The sequence below is a fragment of the Xiphias gladius genome, chromosome 6 (genome assembly GCF_016859285.1).
Source record: "Xiphias gladius isolate SHS-SW01 ecotype Sanya breed wild chromosome 6, ASM1685928v1, whole genome shotgun sequence".
Taxonomy (NCBI): Eukaryota; Metazoa; Chordata; class Actinopteri; order Istiophoriformes; family Xiphiidae; genus Xiphias; species Xiphias gladius.
The window spans coordinates 3099908-3127662 of record NC_053405.1 but is presented as its reverse complement, the minus strand read 5'-3'; the positions used below and the strand labels follow the sequence as shown (position 1 = coordinate 3127662).

At 42.6% G+C, this 27755-nt stretch overlaps 3 protein-coding genes across 10 annotated transcripts; 2 read left to right on the top strand and 1 right to left on the bottom strand.

Moving 5' to 3' along the window:
- Positions 1-1122: 1122 nt before the first annotated feature.
- On the bottom strand, positions 1123-7135 carry si:ch211-191a24.4 (uncharacterized protein LOC100150331 homolog). Of its 2 annotated transcripts, none has more exons than XM_040128980.1 (4): positions 6981-7135; positions 6372-6515; positions 4319-4440; positions 1123-3466 (listed from the first exon to the last, which is right to left on the bottom strand). In XM_040128980.1, exons 2-4 carry the CDS (start codon positions 6470-6472, stop codon positions 2808-2810), a joined length of 882 nt encoding a protein of 293 aa, XP_039984914.1. In that variant the 5' UTR covers positions 6473-6515; positions 6981-7135; the 3' UTR covers positions 1123-2807. The 2 variants fall into 2 exon arrangements, with proteins under 2 accessions (XP_039984914.1, XP_039984913.1); XM_040128979.1 differs by having other exon boundaries at positions 6372-6474.
- Positions 6709-13081, top strand: c6h8orf82 (chromosome 6 C8orf82 homolog). 6 transcript variants are annotated; one of them, XM_040128985.1, is made up of 6 exons: positions 6724-6796; positions 7066-7122; positions 8456-8506; positions 9930-10351; positions 10445-10493; positions 11309-13081. In XM_040128985.1, the coding sequence occupies exons 4-6, from the start codon at positions 10187-10189 to the stop codon at positions 11803-11805; spliced, it is 711 nt and encodes a 236-aa protein (XP_039984919.1). In that variant the 5' UTR covers positions 6724-6796; positions 7066-7122; positions 8456-8506; positions 9930-10186; the 3' UTR covers positions 11806-13081. The 6 variants fall into 6 exon arrangements, with proteins under 6 accessions (XP_039984920.1, XP_039984916.1, XP_039984919.1 ...); XM_040128983.1 differs by having other exon boundaries at positions 8456-8511; XM_040128986.1 differs by lacking the exon at positions 7066-7122 and having other exon boundaries at positions 6709-6796.
- A 379-nt stretch (positions 13082-13460) lies between these two features.
- Positions 13461-26362, top strand: naprt (nicotinate phosphoribosyltransferase). 2 transcript variants are annotated; one of them, XM_040128039.1, is made up of 13 exons: positions 13461-13942; positions 15687-15814; positions 15921-16003; positions 17192-17322; positions 18329-18444; positions 19649-19845; positions 20671-20808; positions 20924-21008; positions 21100-21180; positions 21575-21677; positions 22525-22682; positions 23591-23698; positions 23844-26362. In XM_040128039.1, the coding sequence occupies exons 1-13, from the start codon at positions 13696-13698 to the stop codon at positions 23928-23930; spliced, it is 1662 nt and encodes a 553-aa protein (XP_039983973.1). In that variant the 5' UTR covers positions 13461-13695; the 3' UTR covers positions 23931-26362. The 2 variants fall into 2 exon arrangements, with proteins under 2 accessions (XP_039983973.1, XP_039983971.1); XM_040128037.1 differs by having other exon boundaries at positions 20668-20808.
- The last annotated feature ends 1393 nt before the right edge of the window (positions 26363-27755 follow it).

The window sequence follows — 27755 nt, the reverse complement described above, 5'->3', positions numbered from 1 at the left end:
CAATTTCCAGTAACTATTAATCATTTAAGTCATTTTTCAAGACAAAAAAAACACCGGACGGAGACCAGACTCTCAAATATCACTATGTTCTGCTCTTCTGTTCTCTATTATTTTATCTTTGTAATCTGAATCTTTTTGGGAAATTTGGGAGCGTTTAGTCAGACAAAACAAGCAATTTGAGACATGTAGCCTTAAGTTTTGGGAAGTTGTGGCAGGCATTTTATTCCATTTCGTGACGTTTTACCTACCAAATGATTAATCTAAGGCAGAAAATAATAATTCTCATGATCGATTTTTCTACCAATTATTTTCTCAATTTGTTGTTTGATATGTGACATTATCAAAAAAAAGACAAAAAAACCCAAGATGATGCCTTCAAATAGCTGGGTTTTTTTTGTGTCTGATCAACCACCCAAAGCCCCCGAATTGTCAATTTACTGTCACATACGACAAACAAAAGTAAAACTCATCACAACTGAGAAGCTAGAAGAAGACCAAAAAAGAAAATACTTTAACCCCTTGAGTTCATTAATCAGCTGATCATTTCAGCTGTAGAATAACTGATAATGACAATAATTATCAGTTAATCTAGTTAATAATTACTCGTTGTGTTGGCTTGGCAGCAGAAACCTAGACCACTAAAATGTATTTGTTAGTTTGGGTGATCTGAGCCTTTTAAAGATCTTAAGAAACCAAACGTACAGAGTTAAGAACCGCACAAAAAGAAGCAACAAAACTTGCGTTTCCCTCAACTAAGTCACGCCAACTTGTTTTTGCTGCTGTGATACAATCAATCACCGCATTGTGTTACGTTACGAAATGGTAAAATTACAACTCGGGTAATTACCTCACCCTGGAGAATTTCTTTTGTTAGTAATGAAGTCTTGACTGAACGGAGCAACAGTTACATCACTGCTGTGTCCTTTTCGTATGTGTGGTCCATTGTGTGACAGCAGAGAGGGGACACACAGCGGCAATGTCACGGTTGGCGGGAAGCCGCCGGAGGGCACGGAGGGCAAAAACTGCAGCAGAGGAGCTGCGCAGACTCCTGATGCCCTCTGTGGGCTGTTTGTCGTCAACATAAACAGAGTCGTGTGGAAGGGAGTCACATTTTGTGGAGGTTTAATTTGAATAGATCAAATCTTCAAAACAAGTTGTACAGCTGAGTTGCGGTATTAAAAACTTTGCATTATAAATTCAACCTGTGATATAAAAAAAAACAATTCATACCAGTATACAAGTTAAAAACATTTAAATGCCTGTGTTAGCACACAGACTAATCCAACATATAAACAGTTCAATTGAAAATAAACACAGGATTGGGGCTGTATAACAAAGCAATTAATCCGGCTTTCCCTGCGCTACCTGGCTTAACATTAACGATCCTGCGCAACAGGTATCGCAAAGCTCATTATCAACAGACTCTCTTAACTCTGGGTTTACTGATCCAGCCAGGAGAGCGAGCGTTCCCAGAAGGTTACGAGCCGACGGCGTGCGACATCACCAGGACCACGAGTGAAGGGTCCAGCGTGATGCGAGATGAATCCGTGATGCCCTCGAGAAATCGGGGTTACTGCAGCAGCAAAAACTGACGTTCGGTGAGAAAAATCTACAAAAATTTTAATTAAATCACAACAGTGGAATCTTACACACTTAAAAACGGTCAAAAGTAGAGTTAAGCTTGTTACTGCTTCCAAGGCAGAGAGGGTCTGCCTGACCAAAATAATCCATGCAGAGTTCACTGGGCTGATTGACAGTGTGTGTGGATTATTTCCTGATAAACAGTGACACTGGTTATACCTCTTATTCCCAGTTATCATCTCATTGAGTTTAAATAGCCTAAATAGTTATCCTGAGCTGCAGTGACAGAAGAAGAATCTAAAAGCACCTGCACTGTGAGGCCTGAAAGAGACTTACTGAAAATAATAATAGGCAGCTACAGTGTAACCCTCACTCACTGCGTCGGCAGTGAGATAAACCAAATCTCTGCTTGTTACAAATCCTGTTTTAATCCCAGTGTGGACACATGGTTTGTGCAAGAAAAAAAACAAAAACAACAACAAACATTTTTTTCTTCTATCGTTGACATAATTATCATGTTACGTTAAGCCCCAGACGGTCCCGGGGGGATTTTTTTCTCAAGTACATTTGCGTTCCTCCTGATCCACTGGAAAGGTCGAGCAGCGGAAGCTTGCAGCCACTGTAACCACAGCTGTAGCCGGTTATGTCGGGCTGTGGGTTGAGCGACGGTTGAAGCTGTGACGGTGGATATGATCTGGCCTACAACCGCAGGGGAAGGATGTTAACTAGCCTCCACTAGTTAACTCAACATTAGCTGCCATGGTACAGACCCGTGGCTCAGCCAGGCAGAGAGGAGGGTGGTCACAACCGTGGACTGTATTTAATACATAACATATTATAATCCACTCATGTTCTATGCTGCTCCCAGAGCTTAACCTTCCTCTGTGGATCAGAACGGAAAAAGAGAGAAATCCCAGCGTGACCCTTCAGGGACTCCGTAGTGTGCAAATCCTGTTACTTTAGTATAAACGCGGTACTTTTGTCTATGATGAGAACCTGTAGTGACGAAGGAATGAATTTTTCCAGCGAGCTGCTTGGTCAGAAGTCTGCTGACACGTTTTGATCCGATCCTCAGAAGTTACCTGCATCGGAGCAGGTGAGCTGTTCATCAAAGGTTTCCGTGGTGATCTACCCCAGCTTCATGATACCAGAATACCGGAGTTAACATGTATGATAGCTTAGCAAAGTTAACCCATCAACGTCCATCCTGATCAGCCCCCCCTCCCTCACACAGAGGTGGTTTCGGCCCTCAGCGGGGCCCTCTGGGGTCGGCCTCGGGCCTGCTGCCTCTCCGCCTCTCTGCGTTTCCGCTCCCGCAGGTAGCGCTTCACGCGTCGGATGGTCTGGACTGTGAGCGCTGCGCCGGCAGTGTACAGGATGGCTGTGATGAGCCCAAACAGAGCCACGGCTGCGTCCGCCCCGCCCACATCACAGTTCATCCAGGTGTAGCCGTTACGCGCGTACAACCTCTCCCGCCGTTTACAAACATCACTGGAGTTGACCCTGATGATGAAGTGCAGGTAGAGACCGACGGCCGCCACGTACACCGCCGCGCCCACCGCCTGAAACACCAACGCTCCGACCAGAAGCTTCCTCGACATCAGGTGGGGGGGTTTGTTCCCGGCGACCACAAACAGCAGCGAGACCACCCCGAAGGTCAGGCTGAAGGCGATGCCCCCGTAGATCCCCGGCGCCCTCATCTGGCTGTACTGCATGTCCAGGTCTCGTGCCTGCTGCAGCTCGGTGCCCTGCAGGTGGAAGTTGGAGTTGATGTTGAAGCCGCCCAGCCCGGCACTGGAGGACAAGCCCGACGTCACCATCTGAGCCGCCACCACACAGATCAGCACCAGGGCGTTGGTCAGCACAGCGCAGATCAGCACGATGCCTGGAAAGAGAGTCGACACGTGAAACAGGTGAGGAGGAACATCACAACAGTTATTTTCAATACTGATGAAAAAAATCCGATAAATCAGTACGAAAATAAATAGGAGCTATTTTAAAAAAATTGAAAGTCCCGTACTTGTATGAGCTCAAGTCCATCAACAAACTGAGACTGACTCGACTATTTTAAAAGCTCCAAAGGGGCTGAGGGAAAATATGGTGGACGCATTTCACTGCTCTGACATTTTACTGACAGATTAATCCGCCATGAATACGATCGTTACCTGTAGCCCTACGTCTGACTGCCTACTGATTTGATAGGAAACCCTTTCAAGACTGATGTGTGACATTAACAATCAGAAGTCAGAGGCCCTAGGCCCTAAAGGACTTGAGACTCGACTTGAGACCAACTAGTCCCGAATGACTTGGGACTTGATACGTACTTGCCCCTCAAGACTTCACAAGGCTAAGAGTGTACAGCCTCAAATGTCACAACGTCTGTTGTGTGTTAGTTTCAGCACCATACAGGACGCAATGTTTGTTCCCAGTCCTGGAGGATCAACTCTTTTATGAAAAAGGTACGTGAAACTCGTCAGGAGCATGTCATTAAATTATTAGACTCGGGTATCAGGCTGTCAGCGTCCTCCCTCATCAACGGGTCACGTTACCCTGCTAAAGTCTAAACTCTGAGGAAAGAGGCTGGTAGCCACCCGAAAAACCAGTCTGTCCAGTTCTCACAGAAGGAGGAGGAAATGAATCGCACCGAAACCAACGTCTGCCCTCTGACGCAGCAGATCCTACTGGGGCAGCTTTCGTTTTATCCGACCCAGATACTCCTGCTCTGATCCGGACTCACCTCTCCTGGAGCAGATGTTTGTGCAGCTGGAGTCGTGGCGCTCCACTCGAGGGACCTCCCGCACATGTTTGGGAGGGGGGTCAGCATCCCTGGGGTAGTATGGGGGTCGAGAGGAAGGAGACCTTGGGCACAAAGAAACACATGCACGATAACACTGAGAAAACAGTCGCTGATCCTTTTTATCCGGCAAATTTTGGATTTATATGTAGGAAGTGTGAACACGGGCACCTGGTATTGTTGAAGAATTTAACCTGTTCCTTGTTCTTTTTCTGATTTTACTTTTTACTCCAGTATATTTCACACTGACAGAAAAAAATATTACTGTTGTATAGCAGAACCTTCTCCGTGTTTTGTTTTATTTTTAGTACAATACGACAGAAAAAAACGTTATGTTTAATTTAGTAGTTTATCGTGTATTGAGAAATACTTTAAAAAGGTGTTTCTCAATACATAATAATCACTCAAATGACTTTAAATGCTATAGCAATATTATAAAATGTGAAATTGATATTTTTAAAAAAAACATGAAAACTAAGCTCAACTTTAAGCATTTTAAGGACTTCTCAGCCTCATTGGCTTTAAAAGTTTGTCCTTGACTCTGGAAACAACAGCTGACAAAACTACCCCCTTAAAAAAGGCTCCGAAAATGGAACTTTGAACCTCTGCGATTCCTCGACAACTGGGAAGACTCCGTCTGCTGAGGAATACCGTGTTACGGTCGAAAGCTCCAGAGCAGCCACTAAATGGACCTCGTGAAGGCTGATTTGTCAGCCGTTCTTTCCAAACTTAAAATCTCAACTTCAGTTGACATGATTGTAGAATAACACACCTGGAAATGCAAATGATTAATTATCATGTTTTTAGTTAAGTCTTTGGAAGCAGTAAAGGATCTAGTGTCCTGCCGGTTCGAGGACGCACCCCAGATTTTTCTACAATAAAAACAATTATGAAAAGAAACAAAAAGTAAGAGAGACGGTGATTAAAAAGTGAAAAAAACGAGTCCTGCCATCCATACATATACCAACTCAAGACACGGGTAGGATAAGATATTATTACAGGAAAACCAGTGGATTTTATGAGCCTTAATGCCAGTAAATTAGTGGTGGACTAACTGCTCAGATCCTTCATTTGAGTAACAGAACCAATGTAGAAATACTCACAACTAAAAGTCGTCCATTCATAATCTTACTTAGGTAAAAGTGCAAAAGTATCCTTGGCAAAATGTATGTAAGAGTAAAAGTACCTGTTCTGCAGTGAAATGTCCCCTGTGACTGATTTATCATCATCATCATCATCATCATCATCATCATCATATCAGACATTAATAGATTGTTAATACTGATGAACCAGTTTGTAAAGCAGCACGTTAATGTTGGTCGGAGGCTGCTCAAGGAAGAGCTAGTTTTACCTACTTTATAGGTAGCCAGTTACTTTATAGGTGCCCAGTTACTTTATAGGTAGCCAGTTACTTTATAGGTGCCCAGTTACTTTATAGGTAGCCAGTTACTTTATAGGTAGCCAGTTAGGTAGTTTAGTCCCGTGGTTCCCAACCTGGGGGTCTGGCACTTCTAAAGGGTCACCAGATAAATCTGATGGGTCGTGTGAGGAAAGAAGAACAAACTAAGCTCTGATACACGAATCCGTATTTTTCATCTTTTGAACTTTTCTCTCATTTTTGCTGTTTTTCTGTGAAATATCAGACACTTTTACTATTTTGAACTTTGAATAATGACTTATATGAAACGATCTGAGTAGTTGGCAGAACCGGTTTCTAGAAAAATGCCCATGGGTTTAACCCTTACCAACGCTTTTCTTTAGCTAATAATATGCGTTTTTAATGTAGATTTTTTTTTTCTTTCTATCTGTAGAGGAACTAAATTACTTGCTACAGCTGTCAAATAAATGTAGTGGAGTAAAGAGCACAGTAAAATATTTGTCTCTGAAGGGGAGAGTAAGTATAAAGTAGGATAAATACACTCAAGCGAAGCAAACGTACCTCAAAACTGTACCGTACTTGAAGTAACTGTACCCTACAGCAGCACACTGAGCTCACCTGTCGGGGGACGAACCTCTGTCCCCGGGGGAGTCCCGGTAATGTCGGCGGTCTCCGTTTCTCTCCCGGTGTCCCCGGTTGGAACTGGGCGGGTGGCTCATACCTGCCGGTGGAAAGCGACGCGTTTTTGGACACAGAAACAACCTTTGAACGCCATAAAAATAAAAATAAAACATTAAACAAGGAACTGCGGTTCAACAGACGTTACATTACAGTGATTTTAAGGATGTTTTCTTTACTTTATTTGAATTTAATTTCAATTAAAAAGGCACAAAATAGGGTTTTTTTGAAAAAAAAAAACTGCTGACGACCGTTGACGCAGCTTACGTAAGAACGCCAGAAAACGTAAAGTAAACACAAACACACTGGTATCACGGGAAACTTGTTGCCGTTTAAAACGAACTAAAGAGGAGCTCTGCCTAAAAGTGAGTGTTTTTAAAACCTTCTGTCAAGCAATCGTGGAGCAGGTTAGTGGCTTCAAAAAACGGGCCGACAACAACAACAACGCTTCCCGGGTTGTGCGACACATTTGCCAGTTTAAGTCGCCGAAAACTTCAGAGTCAATTCGGCCATTAACTAAATTTGACACACACAAAAAAAACGACTCACTGTGAAGTCGACGAACGCACACTCGAAGTCCGGCTATAACGCCATTACTCAATCCTTAAATCGCTCTCCTGTCCTGTTTTCTCAGAGTCCAGGTAGAAACGACTCCACCCTAAAGAGGCGGAGGAGGGACCTACAGGTTCAGGTAGGCGGAGGGGACCTACGGGTTCAGGTAGGCGGACGGGTCCTCTGGTTTACAGCTAGACAGCCGGAGACTGAAGCGTTTTTTCCTGGACTCAGCTCAAGTCGTTGGCAGCTCGTTTGAATCGGCCGCTTTGTCCGTTGTCAGTCCGATGCGGGGAGCCAGAGAAGCCTCCGTTTATACTCTTGTTTTAGGGGGTGTGGGCCTTTTAGCATGAGCAGCAGTGTCTCAGAGGAACGCTCCTGTTTATTACTGAGATTTACACGAAGCCCCCCCCCCGAAGAGCTTTGCTGCGGTCAGACCGGCAGTATCTTGCTCCCGGCTTGGAAATAATTAGTCTCACACATGCGGAGTCCTACAATATGTTGGGCCTCTCGGGAATTCCTATTTTCTGAGACACCGGATCGCTGAACAGGCCCCGCGACCCTGGGCCGAAGCCGTCAGTCGATTAGTCGGTTATTTGATCGACAGAAAACCACTCAGATCAAATCAGTCGAACGCTTTAGTCTTTTTTCGGGCAGAAGTGGAGAACAATTGCTGGTCGTAGCTTCTCCAGTTTGAGGGTTTGATGCTGTTCTCTGTCATATCTGATTGTAAAATTCGAAACCTCCTGGTTTCTGACTGATGGCTGGATAAAACATCAGATGGGGACTGTTGTCTGGAATTATAATAGTACAATAATAATTTTTGGCCATATTTTGATATTTTATAGACAAAACAATTCATTCAGAAACTACTCAGCAGACTGATCAATATTGAAAAATTGCTGGTTGCAGCCTTACAGCTATCGAAGATTTAAAATGCCTAATTAAAAACAAATCAAACCAAGAATGTGTGAGTGAAATACAGGACACAGTGTTATATGCATTTCTTATTTATGTAGGCATTTACCGTGTCACATTTAAATAAAAAAACATGTCGAAAGGGCAGTTATTTAACCTCTTGTCTTGAATAACTGAATATTCTGTTTTTATTACGACATTAACTTTCCGTGCCGCGTGAAAATCAAGTCACAGAAACACAGAAAACAAAGTGAAGAGGTGTATTGCATTTCAGCAGAGAGCGGCTTGGAGCGGTCAGTGGTTTACATTAAGGGGGTGCAAGGAGGCTTGGCCAACTATGGCCAACATACTGAATCTTGCAAAACCAAACAGAGTTCTCTGGGAGAATACTATACTAATATACTAATAGTCAATATCTGACAAGGTTAATATCCATAGAATTTAAAATACGGTTCTGTTTGAATAATGTTTGGCTGCACAGCATGAGGTTGCAGTCACTAACGCTCATCGTGTGTTTTGTCTCCTTCACTGTTGGAATGCTGCTGTGTTTGAAGAACCCGTCTGCTGTGTCCAACAGTCCACCCTGCAGGTGTTTCTCGTCAAATGTACGGTATGGAAAGTAGGAGTCTTGCTTTCCGATCGCAGTGTAGCAAGAGAAAATACTGTATTCTATTTTGTTTGCTTTCTTTTGGCAGTTTAAAGATGAAAAAAGCTCTCCTACATAAGAGAAAAGCTCAGTCCAGATTCACAGCTCTGGTGTTTAAGAAACTTGTAAATAATGTATGTAGGTACTGGGGAAAATGTGGGCAATGTAACAACCTCCAAAAATGATATTCTCTGCACATTACATCCATCTGACAGTCCGGGGAATTTCCTCATCTCAGACATTCCTCATTTTTCATAAAGTCCTGGTTCACCACAAGCAGCGCCATTCTCTGGTTTTGATAAACTGGATGTGTACAGTTAATAAAATGTCACCTTAGTTATAGAGGAGAAGTTAAAAGGGACCCCCTGGAGTTTTGTTTAGTAAACCTTTAATCAGCAGATATATAAAAACAGTAACTGTCTCTAAAAAATAGACTCAACCCTTGAGGCTGAGTCTTTTGTACTTTTTCTTCCAACATTTTGAGGAAATGTGGATTCCCCCACATAAAGTGTACCCCTGGAAAGGAAAAAAAAATTCAACGCTCACTGCTTCATTTAAGTGCGGAAGTTTAAAAAGTCTTTATTACCATGCCTACTTAATTAAAACAAGACCAACATGTATCGACTACTTTGGTCTTCCTCGGGGTCAGGCAATCACACACACAGCCAACTGAATACCGTGAAGGCAGACTTCAGAAAACACATAGAAACTTGCGCAGTACTTCATTAAACCTGTAACCATTCAATAAATAAACACGGTGTAAAGATAACAGCACTAAACACATATCTATGTACAGTACATATCGGTTTTTGGGCAAACTGTTTTGGAAGCAATGTGACCGGTAAAGCATCCATCAGCAGAAAGTGTCAATATATCAAATGTAAACTTAAATCCTACGTCTTGTTTTTCTTGTGGTTGGAATGTTTAATGGCTATTATTTAATTTTACTCTTTTTTATAAACTGGTTTTTAAATGTTTTTATTGCCATTTAGATATTTTACTGTTGTTACATCTTATCTGCTTTACTGGTTTTATTAGTTCCCTTGTATCATTTCTTAACTCAATATATATTATACATATATATCTATCTATATATAGATAGATAGATTTATATAAATTCAATAAATATAAAATAATGTATAAAATAAATAACATATATATGGTGATGCTAAGTCAAAGTCAATAGACCTAGAATATCAAATACAATATATCCATTAAAAATAAGAGGAACGTGGCTTTTTAAAAACGGTTTTATGATTATCTTTGTACGTAAACCCTGCACTTTTTCGTTATAAATTTTTTTTTACTTTATTGGACCTTTGAGGCAAAGTTGCACTGCATTTGTATCGTATTGAGTCCTGACTAATGTCGTATTATTGTAGTCCAAGCACTTTAAAAACAACAGCGCCATCAGTGTCCGCCAGGGGGCAACATTCGAGAAATCGACGATGTCGCATCAGTGAAACTGTTCCGGGTTTCATCCGCGGCCGTAAACAACAACAACGTGAGGACGAAGCTAGGGCGGTGAGACTTCTCCTTCCAGTAGGATCAGCCGGTCAGCACGCCGGCTGTCATCTCGACACCCCGTTTCCGTGTTTATTCCTGAACATATTTAGCCGGCGTGTGGTCCTGCTCGGTCATGTCGTTCCTCCGGACTGCGGCTCGCAGCTGCAGAGGTCTGGCCGCTCTGCGCCGCGTGTCCGCCGGCTACACCGCCTCCAGAACCACCGCTACGTACGTCCAGGGCCAGAGCCCCGACCCACGCATCCGAGAGTACTTCTACTACATCGACCACCAAGGACAGGTGAGTGTATGCACCGACAGCAGACAAAATCTCCAGAAATGAATTCTAGATTCTAGTTTCAGCAGGATGTGTTGATGTTTGCTCCATTTACAGCTTTTCCTCGATGACACTAAAGTGAAGAACTTTGTCACCTGCTTCAAAGGTATGAATGAACACACAACACACACATTTCATTAAACGTTATTCAGATTTAACACTGGAAACATACATACCGCCACCCCCCCCACACACACACACTCACTTTGATTCAGCCCTGTACTAAGTCTTCACAACACCCCAGAAGAATAGTCTGATGGGTTTTTTTTGCCATCGAATCAGCCGTCAAGTGCACAGTTAACGTTGAGTTTGTCTCTAGAGCACAGTCTCATACAGAAGCAATATGAAACCAGCCGAATACCAACACACAGTACACACGCACCACCACAAAAGTAACACACATAACACAGTGAGAGGCAATGGACAATGGCACTGAATTATTACCCAGCCGGACACCTGTTATTTACCTATTACAGTTATGATTATGTCGGCAGTGTCAGAGGTGCTGCCAGGACAATGATGATGATGATGATGATGATGATAATAGATTATCAAAGGCACTTCTGGTCCACAGAACAAACAATACACAATTACAAACAATGCATAAGTACAGGCGAAATAAAAGAAACAGTAAAACGTCAGGTGGTTTGCAGTCTCACACAGTGGGCTGAGTTCTTGTGTATAGGCACCACAGACACAGAGCACACATCTGGGAGCAGTACCACCAAAAATACTGATGATTTTAAATCTTTCCAGGTGACTTTCAGGAGCTCAGAATTATTACATCTGACTGCGGGTTTTAATTTTCAGTCCGCTATTAAAGCCATGTGTTTCATCAATCTGACTCCTGTTTTCACTCTAAGATCTTTTTTGTTGCGTCACTACTCAGCTGTCCCTCATTTTTGTTTCTGTATTCATCAGATAAACAGTTCCTGGTCTTCTTCTTCAGTCGTCTGCGATCAAATCAGAGCGGGCGGTATGAGGAGGACTTCCCCTTCCTGTCCCTGTGCGGGAGGGAGAGGAACTTCGTGCGCTGCGACGACCGACCTGTGGTCTTCACCCATCTGGTGCAGACCCCCGCAGGGCCGCAGGGGATCGTGGGAGAGCAGGAGCTGCTGTCGTACTGCGGCGGGGCAGAGAAGCTGTCCTTCCCGTTTCGCCCTGAGGCTCTGTACATGCATCCCGTCAGCGGACGAGTGTATCACCCCTGCACAGAGCGCTCAGGGGGGGTCGGCCTGGTCCGCTCGGCTCTGGCCATCGAGTTCAGCTCATTCTTTGTTTATGCTCCAGAGAACGGCCAATCGGGACAGCCTACACATTTCCTGTGGGGAGGACAGAAGCGCACACTGACCAATGAGCTCGCAGGATGTTTCCCCGTGGCTGAAGAGGGCGGCGGACAGCAGGGAGAACTGGGATAATGACCACAACTGGTCAAAGGTATACTTTAGTCTCTGAAAGTTTCAACTGTTCATCCACATATTAGGACTTCCCCGTATTGACGGTGGGAAAATACAACCACTGTGTCCCACGTGGACACCTGTGCTCACCGCCTGGTTGTTACTGAGGGGAAGCATGGGCCGATTTGTCCTCCTGTCCAAGTTTATATGATGTGTAAGAACTGGAACGTCATTCGCCGATTATGCAGATTTCGTTGGTTTAATCAGTGGTTCCCAACCTCCTCCTGCTTGAAACGCCTTCAAACAACCCAGTGTCTACCTGCATCCCCTCGTCACAGGCTGCAGTTCAAACAGTTATATTCTCTTTAGAGTCCCTAGATGTGTTTTAATCAAATTTAGAGTCTTGAAAAGACAAAACAATGCAGTGTGTTACCAGCAAAAAGGAGAGATAAGTGAAAAGTCTGAAAAAATAAACAAACTTTTGTTTTGCAACCACTCAGATTTATTATGTGACCCGTTGGGTTGGGAACGACTGGCCTAAAGCTACAGGGGCTGAGGTGGCGTCGGAGGCTGAGAGCTGCTCTTTTTAAATGTCGTGTGACACAAATCTGGTAGAAAACAGTTCTAACAATACGCACAAGTCTATTCAGTATCACAGTCATCTTCCAGTTCGATGTATTTCAACTCAGACTTGTGTCATCACATCTAAAGATAAAGTCCTATCACATTCAAGTATGATATGATCAAGAAAATCTTAATAAACCCAGAGCCAAACATGAGTTATTCCATCAAGGTTGCTGAATAGAGCCGAGCAGTTACTTGGTACATTGGGTACAGATGGTTATTTACCAAATACCTAAAAATCTTATCCAAAACAATACATACAAATACAGCAACATTTATAGAAACAACTACAGTGTCTCTGTAGATGCAGGAAATACATGCTTACATAAACAAAACTACCAGTAGACCGGCATGTTTGCATAGGTAGAAAATGCAAATTTAAATCCAACAATATTAACTTATAAGTGATGTATAACAACAGGAACGTTTTTTGGCAACTGAAATGCACTCTGGCAAATAGCAACAACCTTGTTACAAACATTTTGAAATATACTACTGACGATTTTATGGGCAGATTGGGACCTGAATAAATAAGATACTCTGAGCGTCTCGTTTTCTGTGTTGTTATGTCACATCGTTGACAGAAAATGTCACAACAGGTGGAGTTTTCACTGCAGATCTTGACACACCTCTCTGTCACATGCAGAGATGAAAAGTTTACTCAAATACAGTACTTTGCAATTTTAAGGTACTTTTTTTTTCATTCATTATTTCCATTTTGTGCAACTTTATAATTTATATCCACTACATTCCAGAGGGAACCGGCTTTACATTCTCTGAAACTACATTTTCCCGGCACATTGAGAAGTTACTTTTCAGATGAAAATGACAAGTTAGCTCAACAAATGAGACGCTGTTATGATTCCTGTAGTTGAAACTGTCCCACAGGAAAGTTAGACCTAATTATCACTTCAAGAACTAGATACATCATTCAAATGCATTTTACACTCGGCCTTAGTTTAACAGCACGCAGGGGGGCATTTATTTGGAGTTCTTTTTATCCTGATACTAGTTTTTATTTGTTGTTGTCTATCATGGGTCACCCGGGATAGACAACAAGGAATCGAATATCTAAGATAATATTCGTTTACTGGGAATTGTCATCTGAAAGTGAAACTGCAGCAAAGTTTGCCAACACGCATCAACCCTTGTCCTGGCTGAGTGGGAATTGGTCAGAGGCTCCGCTCTGCCTCTGCCTCAGTAGGTGAGGGAGTCGGTTGGGCTTTGGGGAACTCCAAGTCCCAGAGATCTCGGCATCAGTCAACCTGGAACCTGGGCTTGAATAACATGGCAGCGCCGTCCAGCAAAACATGCGGGGCTATGGAGCGGTATATCCAGGAGCGCGTCCCGCCGCTGCTGACCGACCTGTACCAGTTCACCATGGCTTACGCGTACTGGCGGGCCGGCCGGCACCAGGAGCTCGCCGTGTTCGAGCTCTTCTTCAGGGACAATCCGTTCGGCGGCGGCTTCTCGCTGTTCGCGGGTCTGCACGACTGTCAGCTGTTCCTGCGTGGCTTTCGCTTCACGGACGAAGGTGAGAAAGTCAAACCGGACCTGAGTATCTGCTTCATTACAATTTAAACAGGAGCCGTAATAACCGGGGCTTATAAACGACATTATCCTCGCTCATCTTTACGCAAAGCGATCCGGTTGCGCAACACCTCGCCGCGCGTCACCCGCGAGGCTCTCTGCGAGGAAACGTGAACGCCGGTGCGGTGTCTCGGGGAACTTCGAGCGTGTCTCTGAACTTTAGCACACAAGGATAATCTGCCGTGCGCTGTAAGGACGTGAAAGGACGTGAAAGCAGCACGACGCGGTGCCAGCCGAGACGGTTTTAGCGAAACGCAGATTGTCCTGCGCTCACGAAACTGGAAGTTATTCTGCCTTCGCAGCGGATTAAAAGTTCACACAGGCGCAAACCAAAGCGAACCATAAAGCAATACAAGAAGTAGTCTCTCACAGTCAGGACAAAAGACAAATAACAAAAACGTGCACTTACAGTTGTGTAGTCAACACTAACCAGCAGCCAATGCCGAGAGATCTGCAGATGCTAGTACTCCATCACAGATACCTGCATTAAAAGGCTTCAGAACCTTTAGTATAGTATTGGATGGTTCTCACCCATGAATTAACAGGGAGGCAGCATTTTAAAGTCGTGTAATGTGTAACGATGCATCACGCATTTTTTAATAGCATCATCTGTTTTGTATGTTCATCATTTTAATCTTTCCAATAACTAAAACTGTGAGTTAAATGAAGGGGGAGTGAAAAGTACAAGAATTCTCTTCTGGAATGTAGTGAAGTATAAAGCTGGATAAGATGGACTTTAGTTCAGTACTCAAGTAAATGTACTTAGTTACATTCCACCATCGGGGGAAAAAAAATCATCGTGCCGTACAGTCTGAAAGCTTCAGGCAGCGAGTGTTGCATAGGTAGAAATGCTCTGTTACACATTAAAGCTGATTTCAGTGTTTAACACCAAAGTGTTTTCCGCTAAATGCATTTAGTTCAAAAATAAAAGACTAATTAGGCAAAATGACCCATCTTTGTCTCTATCGATAACTGTAACTCCTTCATAAAGTGCTGAGTAGTTTGATCTTTAACAAGTCATCAAATTTTACAATATAAACCCAAAAGTAACACATACCCACAGCTGCCTTGCCTTTAAAATGTAGTAGATTAAAGGGGCTAACAGTATATAACATTGTTAAGATTAACTCCCCCTCGTCTACATGTTTCATCCAAACGCTACTTACACACTGATGTGTATAGAGTACTTTAACTTTTGAATGAAGGACTTTTATTTGAGTGTTTTTACATTGTTGTTTCCATACTATTTTTTTAAGTAACGAATCGTAATACTTCTGATGGAATGTAGTTTAGAACAGCTTAAAATACCCAAATACGGTACAAGCTGTTATATTGTGCTCAATATATGTACTCAACTGGGTTCTTTAAAAGTTACTTTCCACCACTGCAATCAGCAAGTTGTCAGACATGTTTATTCTAACCTTCATCACGGTCAAACCACTGGGGTATTTTAGCAGGATTAGATTAACTGTACAGAAAGTTATTAGATTTCGCTCTATTAGTGTGTGTGTGTGTGTGTGTGTGTGTGTGGTGAGACAGGACATGTGAGGGAGGGAGGGCACATGGAGGACACGTGCTTGTGTAAGAGCACGTGTGTGCTGACTTTTAGGATGAAGGATGCCCTCTGTTGTTGGTCTTATTGTCAGCGTTCCAGCTGTTGTGTTAACGCTGTGTCTTGGTGAATCCAGATGTGGAGTTCCTGCGCTCAGCCCTGCCCCCGGCCACCGACCCTGCCTTCTTCCAGTTTCTGCGAGGCCTGGACTGTTCGGGCGTCACACTCCGCGCTGTCCCGGAGGGCACTGTGGTGTTTGCCAGGGTGAGCTGCAGGGCTTCAGGGTGGAACTGAGGGGTCAAAGGTCACAGTTATGGCCTGCACGGGGTCAGAGTGTCTAACTTGTGCTGCATGTCTAAAACATCTGCAGGTGCCTCTGATGGAGGTGGCAGGTCCAATGGCTGTGGTTCAACTGCTGGAGACCAGTTTACTGTGTCTGGTTAACTACGCCAGGTAACAACAGACAGACAGACACACACACACACACACACACACACACACACACACACACACACACACACACACAAATCCTTACATTTGAGAAGCTGGAACCAGCCTAGTTTGTCCTTTTTGCTTGATGAATGACTTAAATTAATGGACATTCAAAATTATAGTCAAGACTTTAATCCTTTGATCAAGTAACTGATGAGCTGATGAACCATTTGCAAACATATTTTGTGCAGAAGTCTATTTGAGATTCAAAACCGTCCAAAGGTACAAAACATGTCCGGCTGAATTATGAGGAAACGTGTATAAAAAAATGCACAACACACGTGGAATATTTGTTTTTCATAGAACGGTGCAGCCACAAAAAATACAGTTTCTCGTGCTGAAATATTTCCCTCAATGTAAGCAACATATACTGTAGCTTCAATTTAGTATTGGAAAAAGCAGATGCAAATGTACAGTATATGTGATAGTGTTATTCAGTGTGTAATGTTAATTTATAGAAATAATCAAGAGTTTTAGAAGAGAAGGTAATTAAGCAGTCGAATGAACAGTCTTTAACATTTTCTCAGATTAAAGCCACAGAGGCATATATATTGTGTATATATATATAATATATGTGTGTGTATATATATAATGTGTGTGTGTGTATATATAATGTGTGTGTGTGTGTGTGTATATATAATGTGTGTGAGTGTGTGTGTATATATAATGTGTGTGTGTGTGTATATATATATAATGTGTGTGTGTGTGTATAGATATATATAATGTGTGTGTGTGTGTATAGATATATATAATGTGTGTGTGTGTGTGTGTATATATAACGTGTGTGTGTATATATATATATATATGTATCTGTGTGTGTGTATATATATATATATATATATGTATCTGTGTGTGTGTATATATATATATATATAATGTATGTATGTATAACTTGCATACAAAAATAACCAAATTAAAGAGAAAAAAAGAGCATACCCTATCTTAGCCTTGCCTCCATTTTCATCCCCTGCTGAGTTTTTGACCTCAGCATTTTTAAGCTGGTGGTTACACCCCTGTGTTTTACAGTGGCTTCCTTTATGAGACAGCCAGCCACAGCCGTGGGCCCAAACTGTCTACTGTATAACACTGTGCAAAAGTTTTACTCTAGCAGAAGTTATACAACAGCACGTTTTTCTTCTCCGTTGTCAGTCTGGTGTGTAGTAACGCTGCCCGTTTCCGCCTGGCGGCCGGCACCGGGAGGAAGCTGCTGGAGATGGGGCTCAGACGGGCTCAGGGGCCAGATGGGGGGCTCACCGCTTCACGTTACACACACATTGGGGGTAAACGTTGTGTAATCTGTCAAACATGTTCAGACGGTTGTTATGTCAAGATTCTGTGCAGTCACTCTCCACATTTGTGGTTTTGTTAGCTACAAGTAGATAGTTTAAATATATTTCTTTTAAAATAGTAAAAATACCACTCAATAGCCTGAGATATAGTTTTTTTAGACAACTCTGTGTGGAGGGCCCTGGCCCTCTCTCGGAGGTAGGAAATGGAAGCTATCACCTTCACTCTCCAAAAAAAAACAAACACATATACGTAGATGTAGGAAGTTTTACATTAAAGGAGGCACATGGACCTGGATCCACACAAAAAGCCTCTATCAACCCCAGGAACTTTTAAAACAACCGATTAACCTCAATTTTCAAAAGAGGAATTCGAAAGAATGACTGATGTGTGACAGTGTGTCTCCAATGAATGGCGAGTATACGTAAAGAAAAGGGGCATTTTTCTGATCGTTACAGTACCAGAAGAGGAAAGTCAAACATTTAAGGGACCGGTGTGTAGAATTTAGGGGGCTCTGTTGGCAGAAATGGAATACAATATTCATGATTGTGTTTTCATTGGTGTATAGTCACCCGAAACAAGGTATCGTTGTGTTCTCGTTGGCCTTAGAATGAGCCCTGCATATCTACATAGGGAGAGGTTCCCTTTCCTTGGAGCCCACCATGTTCCTGCAGTAGCCCAGAACGGTCAAACAAAACACTGGCTCTAGAGAGGGCCTCTCGCGATTTCGCAATACCCGCTCGCCAGCGTAGGTTCTCCTACATGCTTGGAAAGGGAGGGGTGAGGGGAGGGGTATTGAGTTGGTCGCAATCTGCAACCTCACCACTAGATGCCACTAAATCCTTCACACCGGTCCTTTAAAAAAAAAATTGCAATTACCAGATAACATATGACAACAAATGAACAAGAGCCAACGCAGGCGATGTTTTCTTATATGCATCAAAATGAACTTTATTCAGGTGTGTTGCCTTTGGCTGAATGTGTCCTGAATTTGTCCAGGGTTCGATCTCACCAGTAACGTTCAGGCCGGATTCCTGTTTGGGATCCCCGTCGCAGGGACCATGGCTCACTCGTACGTCACCTCCTTTACCTCCCTGGAGGAGGTGTGGCCACAAGTGAGTACGTTTTATCTCCTCCAATCATATGTATAGGACCGTACCAGTGGTTTTGCACATTTTAGTTCGTTAAGTACAGATTGCGTGTTCTTACATTACTGTCACTCATAATCCAAAGCGAACCATAAATTTGTGGTTTGACAGCCTTTGCTTCTTTATTAGTTTCTTTGTTATGTTATGGACGGAGAATGGGTGGCATAGGGACAAACCGCCGCAGAGGGCTAGGTTCAGTTCCCGGCAGCAGTACCTCACCTACAGCCATGCAGTCCAATAAACACAATTTGCCAGTGAGGGATGATGGCCTTTGATTGGTTGGGGCATTTGGGCACAGAGGATGCGGGGAGATTTTGGGGGCTAGCATGAACCTGCAGGTGCACCAGGTACAGAGGTACCTCAGTACAGTTTAAGTCGTCTTATGAGTGTGCAGGGTTGAGACACTGGCGAGGGCTAAGTTTATCTAAGGGTTTGAAAGGTCGATCCAGGTTAGTCATTCTGTTACCAACTCTTGAGCTTTATTTTCAGCGTTGCTGGACAGCTGAAATGATTAGTCTGTTGATAGGAAATGAATCAATAACTATTCTGATAAACAAAAAAGCCAAACGTTTTGATGGTTCAAGCTTCTGAAACGTGAATATTTGCTACTTTTCCTTGTCTTACATTATAATATACTGAAAATCCTTGGGTTTAGACTGTTGGTTGGGCAAAAAAGCAGTACAAAGATGTCACCTTGTGCTTTAAAATGTCACCTTTGTGACATTTTTCACCATTTTCTGATGTTTCACAGACCAAAGGATTAATCAATTAATCGAGAAAATAAAATTTACTATAAAATGTATTAGTTGGCTGCAGCCCTAGTCAAGTAAGTTTGGCCATCACTCTCCATAGGAAAGGAGTAGCTCAAGAAATTCGCCGGTGATCATGTGTAAAAGAAGGGGATGGAGGCACTACGTATATTGCAGGAAGCGTGTTTAGAAAAAACAGTGCAGTTAGCAGTGAGAAGAACTGCAGTGCAGGGAATCTGGTGGTTCAAAACTGGGAAGAAAAAGTGTGATTAAAAAGTAATATTGTGAGCACTGACCCCCCCCATTCCTGGTGAATTAAAGACAGTGACATCTGAGGTTTCACTGCTCAGCCTTTATTTCCAAACCCATTGTCACAGTGTCCTGTAGTTCATAATTTGTCCCTGACGTTTGCCCCCATGCAGACTCTCCTGACAGTGAAAGGGGACCCTGATCCAGTTGACTTCATTTCTCTGACTAAAGGTTGGTTGAGCCGTGTGTGTGAGCTTCTGGGAGCGGAGCCGGGGAAGATCAGAGAGGACGAGTTGGCCGCCTTCTTGTCCTATGCCATCGCCTACCCTCAGAACTTCCTCCCTGTGATTGACAGCTACAGTGTTGGCTGGTGATTGGTGATGTTACATTCAGTTATGTTCCACCACAGTTGAAATGGATCTTGGACTTTATTACGCCGTACTTCTCCCAATGTCATCTAAAAACTAAACCGAACTATTAAAGTTCATAAGTACCTTTAGAGTACATACACTAGTTTCCCCTGAAGTTCCGTACGGAAGCATTTATCATTTTCAGAGAACCATCTGATAGACGACAAAGAGGCATCAACGTCCGCAGAATCACATGATCATTTTGTTTTTAAGTCCTGAGCGGCATCAACACTTTTTCTGCCCAACTGTCGTCCAGCTTTAATCTTTCTGTTTTCCTGCAAATTTACTTAAGGGAGTCACTCAAACATAAAGAGGTATTACTTACAAACTTTTTAAATTAAGCAGTATATGATATATATGTCATATGATTTTTTTTTTTTTTTTAAAAAAAAGAATACACCAACAAACCTAGCTTTATAATTCTAAGAATGTAATGTAATTTTCCAGTATAGTATCATAACCATCCCGCTATTCTGAATTACTTTTATCATTAATAATAACCGCACAGATATTTGCTGTTTTTCCACAATGTCCAAGACTAGAGTACTTTTAACTAGGACTGCAAACAATTAATACTTTAGTTATCAATTAATCTTTGCTATTTCTCATGTAATGTATTAGAGTAATTATTTACACTTAGAAAACAGTAAAAATATCCCCATCATAATTTCCCCTGAAAACCAAGGTGAAATACCACCCACTGTCTTCTCACACGCCTGAAAGTCGTTTTTGTCCATGTTTCAGACTCACACCATGTGTTTTGTGTGTGTATCCAATTTCAGTAGCGGTTTGCTGAACTTCTGCGCTGTGGCCTTGGCGCTGTGCGAACTGGGCTACAGGCCGGTGGGAGTTCGTCTGGACAGCGGGGACCTCTGCAGGCAGTCGGTCGATGTCCGTCGCGTCTTCAGGCTCTGCAGCAAGCAGTGAGTGAGGTGCCATGCTGCCTGTATGCATCAGTTGGTCTCTAAAACCGACAGTGAGATTTGATTACACTCGCCCTGTAGTCTGTACACATTTAATTTTGCTTCATCTCTACAGTTTCTCCATCCCCACTTTTGATTCACTGATCATCGTCGGGACCAATAACATCTCAGAGCAAAGCATGGCTGAACTCAACAAGAAGGTAAATTGATAAAAAACAAAAGCGCCTTATTTTACTGTCTCTGATCTCTACTCCCTTCTTGTCCCTGACGGTCTGTATACGATGGTTTCAGGAGAATGAGATCGACGTGGTTGGTGTTGGAACACATCTGGTCACCTGCACAAAACAGCCCTCGCTGGGTTGCGTGTATAAGGTAATTTAATAAAAGCAAAACCGCACACACAGACAAAAAACACATTCTCTCTGCCTCGCTAACACGGTGGCGCACACAGACGCAGTGGCTCAGCGCTCCCCCAATTTTAATTAATTTTTTCTGCCACTATTTATTTCTGTTTTTATCTATTTCTTTTCAAATAAAGCACTTTTTTAACACTGTCCTTTAATATACGTTCTTGATTTTAATCGTATCTACTGTTCCGGGAGTTGCAAAAGTAATTTTGTTGTACTGGAAATGTGCAGTGACAACAGAGACATTTTATTCTATTTTATTCAAAGGCCGCAAACTCAGTTCTTTCGTCATATTAAGATAAACCATACAAATGGCACCATACACCATTCATATGGGACCATTTTTCTATGTGTCTTAGTTGGTGGAAGTCAGGGGAAGGCCCAGGATGAAGATCAGTGAAGACCCAGAAAAGAGCACCGTGCCTGGGAGGAAATCTGTCTACCGGCTAGTAGACGCTGAGGGTGAGAATTAGTGTATACTACCGGCCTCCCTCGCCCCAGTTTCAACACACTTACCCTCTCTCACTCTTTTTCTGTGTCCATCTTACTTTAGTTTTGGCTTCTTTTTAGCTGCACGACATTGCCACCCCCAAAACTACAGCACGGCCATGTCTGTAATGGGACTCTTATGCTAACTAGGGGTGGGTGACATGACGGTATACCATCAGACGATGTAAATCTGTGGCTGTTTATGCCGGGGTAGCCATCCCTTTACCATCTCTGGGCTTATCGGGCCATTGCTGGCAATCATGCAGTTTACTGATCAGGACTGCTTTAAGGCAGTATTAGATTTTTATTCGATCTTTGCATCAATGAGACTTAGCACCTTGATTTTTCAGGCATTTAATGTGCTTAATTATCCATGACAGAATTCCATCTGGTGATGTTAGCCATTAACAATTTCTCAATTGTTTTTCTGGTCAGTTTAGGATAAAAACAAAACAAATCCATAAGCTGTGAGAAAAGTTTTATCCATGTCACCCTTTGAGCTGAGCTTAAGTGCAGCGGAGACTGAGGAAAGTTGAGCCAACTCTGACAATGTGCTGAACCTGACAAGTTGTGAAATCCTAAAAGAGTCACCGTTCTGAAAATAAACCCTTTAGGTTCAGTAACACATCGGCCTTTCTACCGGCACCACCCTCATTACAATCGTTACATTATTTATTTCACCGGTGCTAAGGCTGCAAGAATAGGAAGGTTTTTCCTTTTTCACTCACCCCACACTTTTGTTTCTGGTGTGCAACGAGCATTGCAGCCACACGGGGCCGCTTCTGTGCCCGTAGCCTCACCACTCTCTTCACCTCTGCAGGTCATCCTTTTCTAGACCTGGTGTGCCTGGCGGTGGAGTCTCCTCCAGAGGCAGGAGTCCCACTGAGCTGTTACCCTCTGCGTTGTGATAACTCCACTGTCTCAGTCACTCCAGCTCAGGTCACCTGCCTGTATCAGGAAGTGTTTGCCAAAGGACAGGTGAGGATGGAGTTTGATCGCTCAAAGATTGCGATCATCTTAACCTACGCTGGCTTCTTGCTGGTTTATATCTCAACCAACAACAGCTGTTCTCAGCTGCAGCTCAGTTTTTGGCGTTTCTGTATCCTCCCTGTGTCGCTGGGAACCAACCAGGTTACTGTGGCTTTGGTTGAAACGCACACATATTCGTGGATGGCATTTCTGAAACGAGTGTGCGCGTGGGGGCGCGCATTGTCTCCGGCCCATGGTCCTTATCGCTCCTTCTACTGCGTTCTGTGTTTCACTGAACATCCAACATGTAGCTGCTGGTTAAAGGGTTAATACTGTAAATACGGAGAAATACTTAGCGTTCGACCGTTTTTACACAAAACAAGCTCCTACACTGTCGTTGTGCCATTAGGCCTAACTTAACTTTAAATTACTGTAAATAATTTGTGAGGTTTCATACTCCCGAATGTCTGACTGAAGATTTCATCCTTGGTTTACACCCCAGCAGACTCTCTGGAGGCCGGTATAAAATCTTCCCCCTCGTGGAAATGTAGGGATGGAAGCAAACATCGTAGGTAGCAGGAACATATTTAAAGATGACTTTCTTTGTAATGATACAAAATGCAGATGATTAAAAGCAGTGAAGGATCAAACACAAGCTTTGTGATCGTCAGAATCCAAGAGGGAATCTGGCAGGTACAGTACAGTAATTATTATGATTGTTAATTATTAATTAATACATATATATATTTAATATTATGATTATTATATAATTATATATCAAAAAACACAAAATTACTAACTAATTCTATCAATCAGCATTTTCTGGAAGGAACTGAACAGTACAGAACAAGACACTACTGCAAGTCCACACTGTGGAGGAGTTTTGTCTTTATGAATGTGTCTCCCACATTTTCTAGGTCACACACCCTCTGTGCAGCGCTGCCGAAACTAGAGCAAAGGTCCAGGGCTCCCTCCAGACTCTGCACCCTCGACATAAGAGGCTTCAGGAGCCAGACTCTTACACAGTGGGTCACAGTCAAATCTGCACTGGAGGCAGAAATACAGAACAGCTCAGACCTTCTCTAAGACACAAAAGTTCAGATCTAATAAACTATTCTCCCCTCAGCTGAAATATTTCTTTACCTCGTCTTCCTCCCTCTCCCCCACCAGGTGGCGCTGTCAGAGAAACTCCACAACTTGGTGACAGAGATCCGAAGAGGCAGCTCCAACGACAGCAACTTTCTCCTGGCCAACTAAAGATAATCCTACACAACTGTTCTGTCGTCATCTCCTGTTCTTTTGTTTGTTGTTGTTTTTCCTTTTGTCTTTTTATTGACACTGTTTCCAAAGTGCCTCAGAGCAGAAGGAGGGATAAATCTGTCGAGCACTGCCATAATGAAACCATAAGTGTTAACAGCATACTCTCCAAATACAGGAAATCACAAATGTGTTGTGGCCTGTGTTAAAATGAATAAGCTAACAAATGACAGTGACTTTTGTTCTTGTTTTTATGGATAAAGGCACAATCTGTGATCCAAGGCCTTGTAAAAATCAAAACACAAATTCTCAAGTTGAACAACAGGTATTTTAATACACAAACTAATACCAGACAAAAACTAAATCTAAGTCTGTAATGTTTCTTGTTTCTGTAAAAAGTTTTGTTTACAGCAAGACAAGAATGACACTTCATTCTTGACCTATGACAAAAAAAATCTTAACTCAAGATGAACTTATTAGCTTGAGCTTTCAGCTGCCTGTTATGGCCTTCCTCAGTGGATGGCGTTCGTTCAGTTGTTGTGGGAATAGCTGGCTTTAGGTTAAAAGTTTATATGAAAAATTCTAGAAATTACAGGTTAGGAGCTTCATATGTCAACATAATTTACAAGTTTCAGTTACGAAATTACCAAATAAGGATGTTGGTAAGACTGCTCCAGACACGAAATCAAAAACATGCAGTATTTGTGTTCTGTCTTTTATCCTTCAGACTCACCCAGACTTCAACTTTCAGTTTGTTCTGTTCCTCACTTATCGAGGTTAAAGGTAGACTTTGTTGAATTTACTGTCATTTGCTCCATATACAGTACTCCGCACACAGGGGAAGGAAATTACGTTCCATCAGTGATAGGATGTAAACAACAATCAGAAAACAAGCGCAAAGACAGTAAAGTGCAAGCAGTAATAAAGCACAGTGAAGGAAAACTGCTGTTAGGATGTTGCTCGTTTTAGTAAAATGTTATAGGGTTTGTTTTTTTTCTGCATTAAGCAGTATTTTTATATCAACGTGAAAGGCCTGCAGTGACAAACCCACAGAGAAATGTCATCAACTCTGCAGCTCTAAAGAGTTTTCATGCCTCTTTTAGCTCATAGTTTTGGTTTTACCCGCGCGTTTTACTGTCAGACAGATATTTTTGAAGTCTGTGGAGACTATATCAGCGCTAAAAGGAAGTGAGGGAGTGAATATTGGGCTTTCATTCATCGGCCTGACGCACACCTGACTCCAGTTGAATGACGACGCTGCAGGATGCGTAAACAGGCAGTCGTTTGCTAACACATCAGCCAGAACAGCTTTATGAAATGATATTACGTAAGCGCTGTGTCTTCCAGCTTGTTTCTGAGCTCTGCTCGCTAGTGACCAAAAGCTGATGCAAGTTCATGCAGCTTTAATTTCTGCCTGTATTCTGTATTTTGACCAGTTTGTGAACATCTATTGAATTTAGTTTTCAAATTATGTTTATAATCAGTATCTTTCTTGTGTAGTTTTCAGGTGGTGTTGTCTAGTAGGGCTGCAACTAATGATCACAGTTGTATGCAAAGGTTTGGGCGAATTACATATTGATTTTTGAAGTGAAAAGAAGTAAATACAACTCTTGTCTATTTGTCTATTTTTTTAATTTTTACAAACAAAACAACAGAGTATTTTTTGCACATTCACGTTCAGACACCCTATCAAGCCAAACTCACACTTCCTGTGCACTTCTTTACCTGATCTCCTTGCACAGTGTCTTACTGAACAGATTTAGTATTTAGTGCCTACTTCCAGGCCTCCTACTGTACTGAAGCTTTAGCGCCGTCCCCCACTTTCTAAGTCGCTTTGGATGAAATCATCGGCCAACTGAGCAAATGTAAATGTAAACCGTAAGATGAAGTGCCATGCTACTAACTTCCTGCCCAAAGATCACAGTCTTTTCCAGGTGGATTTTTTTTTCTTATTTAGAGCTACTCTGTAGTACATTCACATGCCTTACATTGAGTTTGACAACAAATAACAAAACACAAGACGTGTTGACAGTGTCTAGCAGTGCTGTGTGTGATATTTGCTATTGTCCTGTTTGTGTTTGTCTTAGTTTGGACTAGCAATCCAGTTGAGGAGAGTTCAATGATTAACTCTCCATCCCTTCCCACTCTGTCATGAACAGGGAACCTGCAGGTCTCAAAAAGTGTTGAAAAGCACAGATTTGGATTTCAGTTAAAAAAAAATAAAAAATTGAAGATCATATATGAATATTCTTTCTCGCCTGCAGTAGACAGTGACATTAGGTAACTTTTGGCTGTCGGGGGACAGTTGCGGTGAAGCTCATGGACTCACTTGATTTTAGCAAAAAACTTAAATCGACATATTAATTATTTATTTTTTAAATCTGTTAATCCATCCATCGAACTTCTGGTGGTTCTCTGAGTGTGAGACAATGGGCCCCCAGGGCACAGACAACCCCTCCTATATAGGACCCCCAGGCTGAAAGAGACGCAAAGAGTCCTGCTGTGGTGGTTTCGAGTCTCTTCGTGGTGGTTTTGGGGCCCCTGTCATCACGGGCTCCTGGGCCAATGCCCCATTGGCCTGTTCCGTAATCCATCCATGTGTAAAGGTCTTATTAACTGATTACCTGCATTACTAGGGACTACTTTTATATAGAGTTGGGAAGTACTGACAGAAGTGTGATGTCAGTATATTCATGTTCTTTATAAATAACTGTAGAGCTTATTCTTTGTTTTCCGTCATTCTTTGACCAATATGACTGTGAAAAAGGTCTTGAATCGGATTCTCCTCAGCGCTGGGAAGGTCTTAGAAAGTCTAACATTTAATGTGACGAACGCTGGAGAAACCTTGTGACCCCCCCCCACCCACCTTCCTTCTGCAGGATATGTGAGAGGTGTTTCCTTGAATTCTGATTGGCTGCCTGCTGACCAGTGGTAGTAGAAACACAGATACGCCCAGTGAGACATATGGAGCTGATTAGACATGGAGGGGCTGTGATATCATCCGTGGCTGTCTCATCACACACTCCACATTCAGATGCTTCACGTGGGTGTTCTTTTAGGACCTCCGTGATTTTCTGCAGATTCTGAAGTTTTCTCTACTTGACAACTCGACCGCGTGGCCGGATTAACCTCCCAGTGGGCCACCGGGCCAAAAATCTGTTGTTATTTCACCAGGCACCCGGAAACCGACCAGTGCTCTAGAGCTGAAATGAGTCATTGATTTAATCAGTCAGTTGGCAATGATTTTCGGAACTGATTAATCTTTAAAGTCTTTTCTTTTTTTTATTTACGCAGAAAGCCAATAATTCCCTGGTTCCAGCTTCTCAAATGTGAATATTTGTTAGTTTCCCATTTTTTTTATGACAGTCAACTCAACATCTTTGGATTTTTGACTGTTGGTCAGACAAAAAAAAAGCAATCTGGATATGTTAAATTGCTAGCTTCTTTAATAATCAATCAATTATTAAAGAATGTAATTGTCTGCTGCATCGATAATGAAAATAATTGTTGGTTCCAGACTTATATTACTTCTATGATGGAATAATACGACCTCGCCCCAGGTTTTTCTGTTTCTTATTTACTTTACACGCAAAATATTAAAGCATTAATGTAGACCCAACCGATATGGAGTTAATTTGGGGCCCCTGAGGGTCTGGGGCCCCTGAGCAGGTGCCCCATTTTGCTTGCCTGATGATCCAGCCTTGCTTAACCAATGGCCCCCTTCAGTAGTAGAAAGAAGATGTACTCAGACCTTTTACACACAGTGGGGAGAAAAAGTAGGTGAACCCTCCGGAATTACCTGCATTTATGTATAAATTTGTCTTA

Bases quoted from the DNA above. Each gene is read 5' to 3' on its own strand.
- si:ch211-191a24.4 (XM_040128980.1), bottom strand. From the start codon at position 6,472: ATGAGCCACCCGCCCAGTTCCAACCGGGGACACCGGGAGAGAAACGGA. The intron at 4,441-6,371 runs GTGAGCTCAGTG...TTTGTGCCCAAG, and splicing joins AGAGGTTCGTCCCCCGACAG to GTCTCCTTCCTCTCGACCCC. The intron at 3,467-4,318 runs GTGAGTCCGGAT...CTCTCTTTCCAG, and splicing joins AAACATCTGCTCCAGGAGAG to GCATCGTGCTGATCTGCGCT.
- c6h8orf82 (XM_040128986.1), top strand. From the start codon at position 10,187: ATGTCGTTCCTCCGGACTGCGGCTCGCAGCTGCAGAGGTCTGGCCGCT. The intron at 10,352-10,444 runs GTGAGTGTATGC...CTCCATTTACAG, and splicing joins ACATCGACCACCAAGGACAG to CTTTTCCTCGATGACACTAA. The intron at 10,494-11,308 runs GTATGAATGAAC...TGTATTCATCAG, and splicing joins CTTTGTCACCTGCTTCAAAG to ATAAACAGTTCCTGGTCTTC.
- naprt (XM_040128037.1), top strand. From the start codon at position 13,696: ATGGCAGCGCCGTCCAGCAAAACATGCGGGGCTATGGAGCGGTATATC. The intron at 16,004-17,191 runs GTAACAACAGAC...CTCCGTTGTCAG, and splicing joins TGTCTGGTTAACTACGCCAG to TCTGGTGTGTAGTAACGCTG. The intron at 18,445-19,648 runs GTGAGTACGTTT...GCCCCCATGCAG, and splicing joins TGGAGGAGGTGTGGCCACAA to ACTCTCCTGACAGTGAAAGG.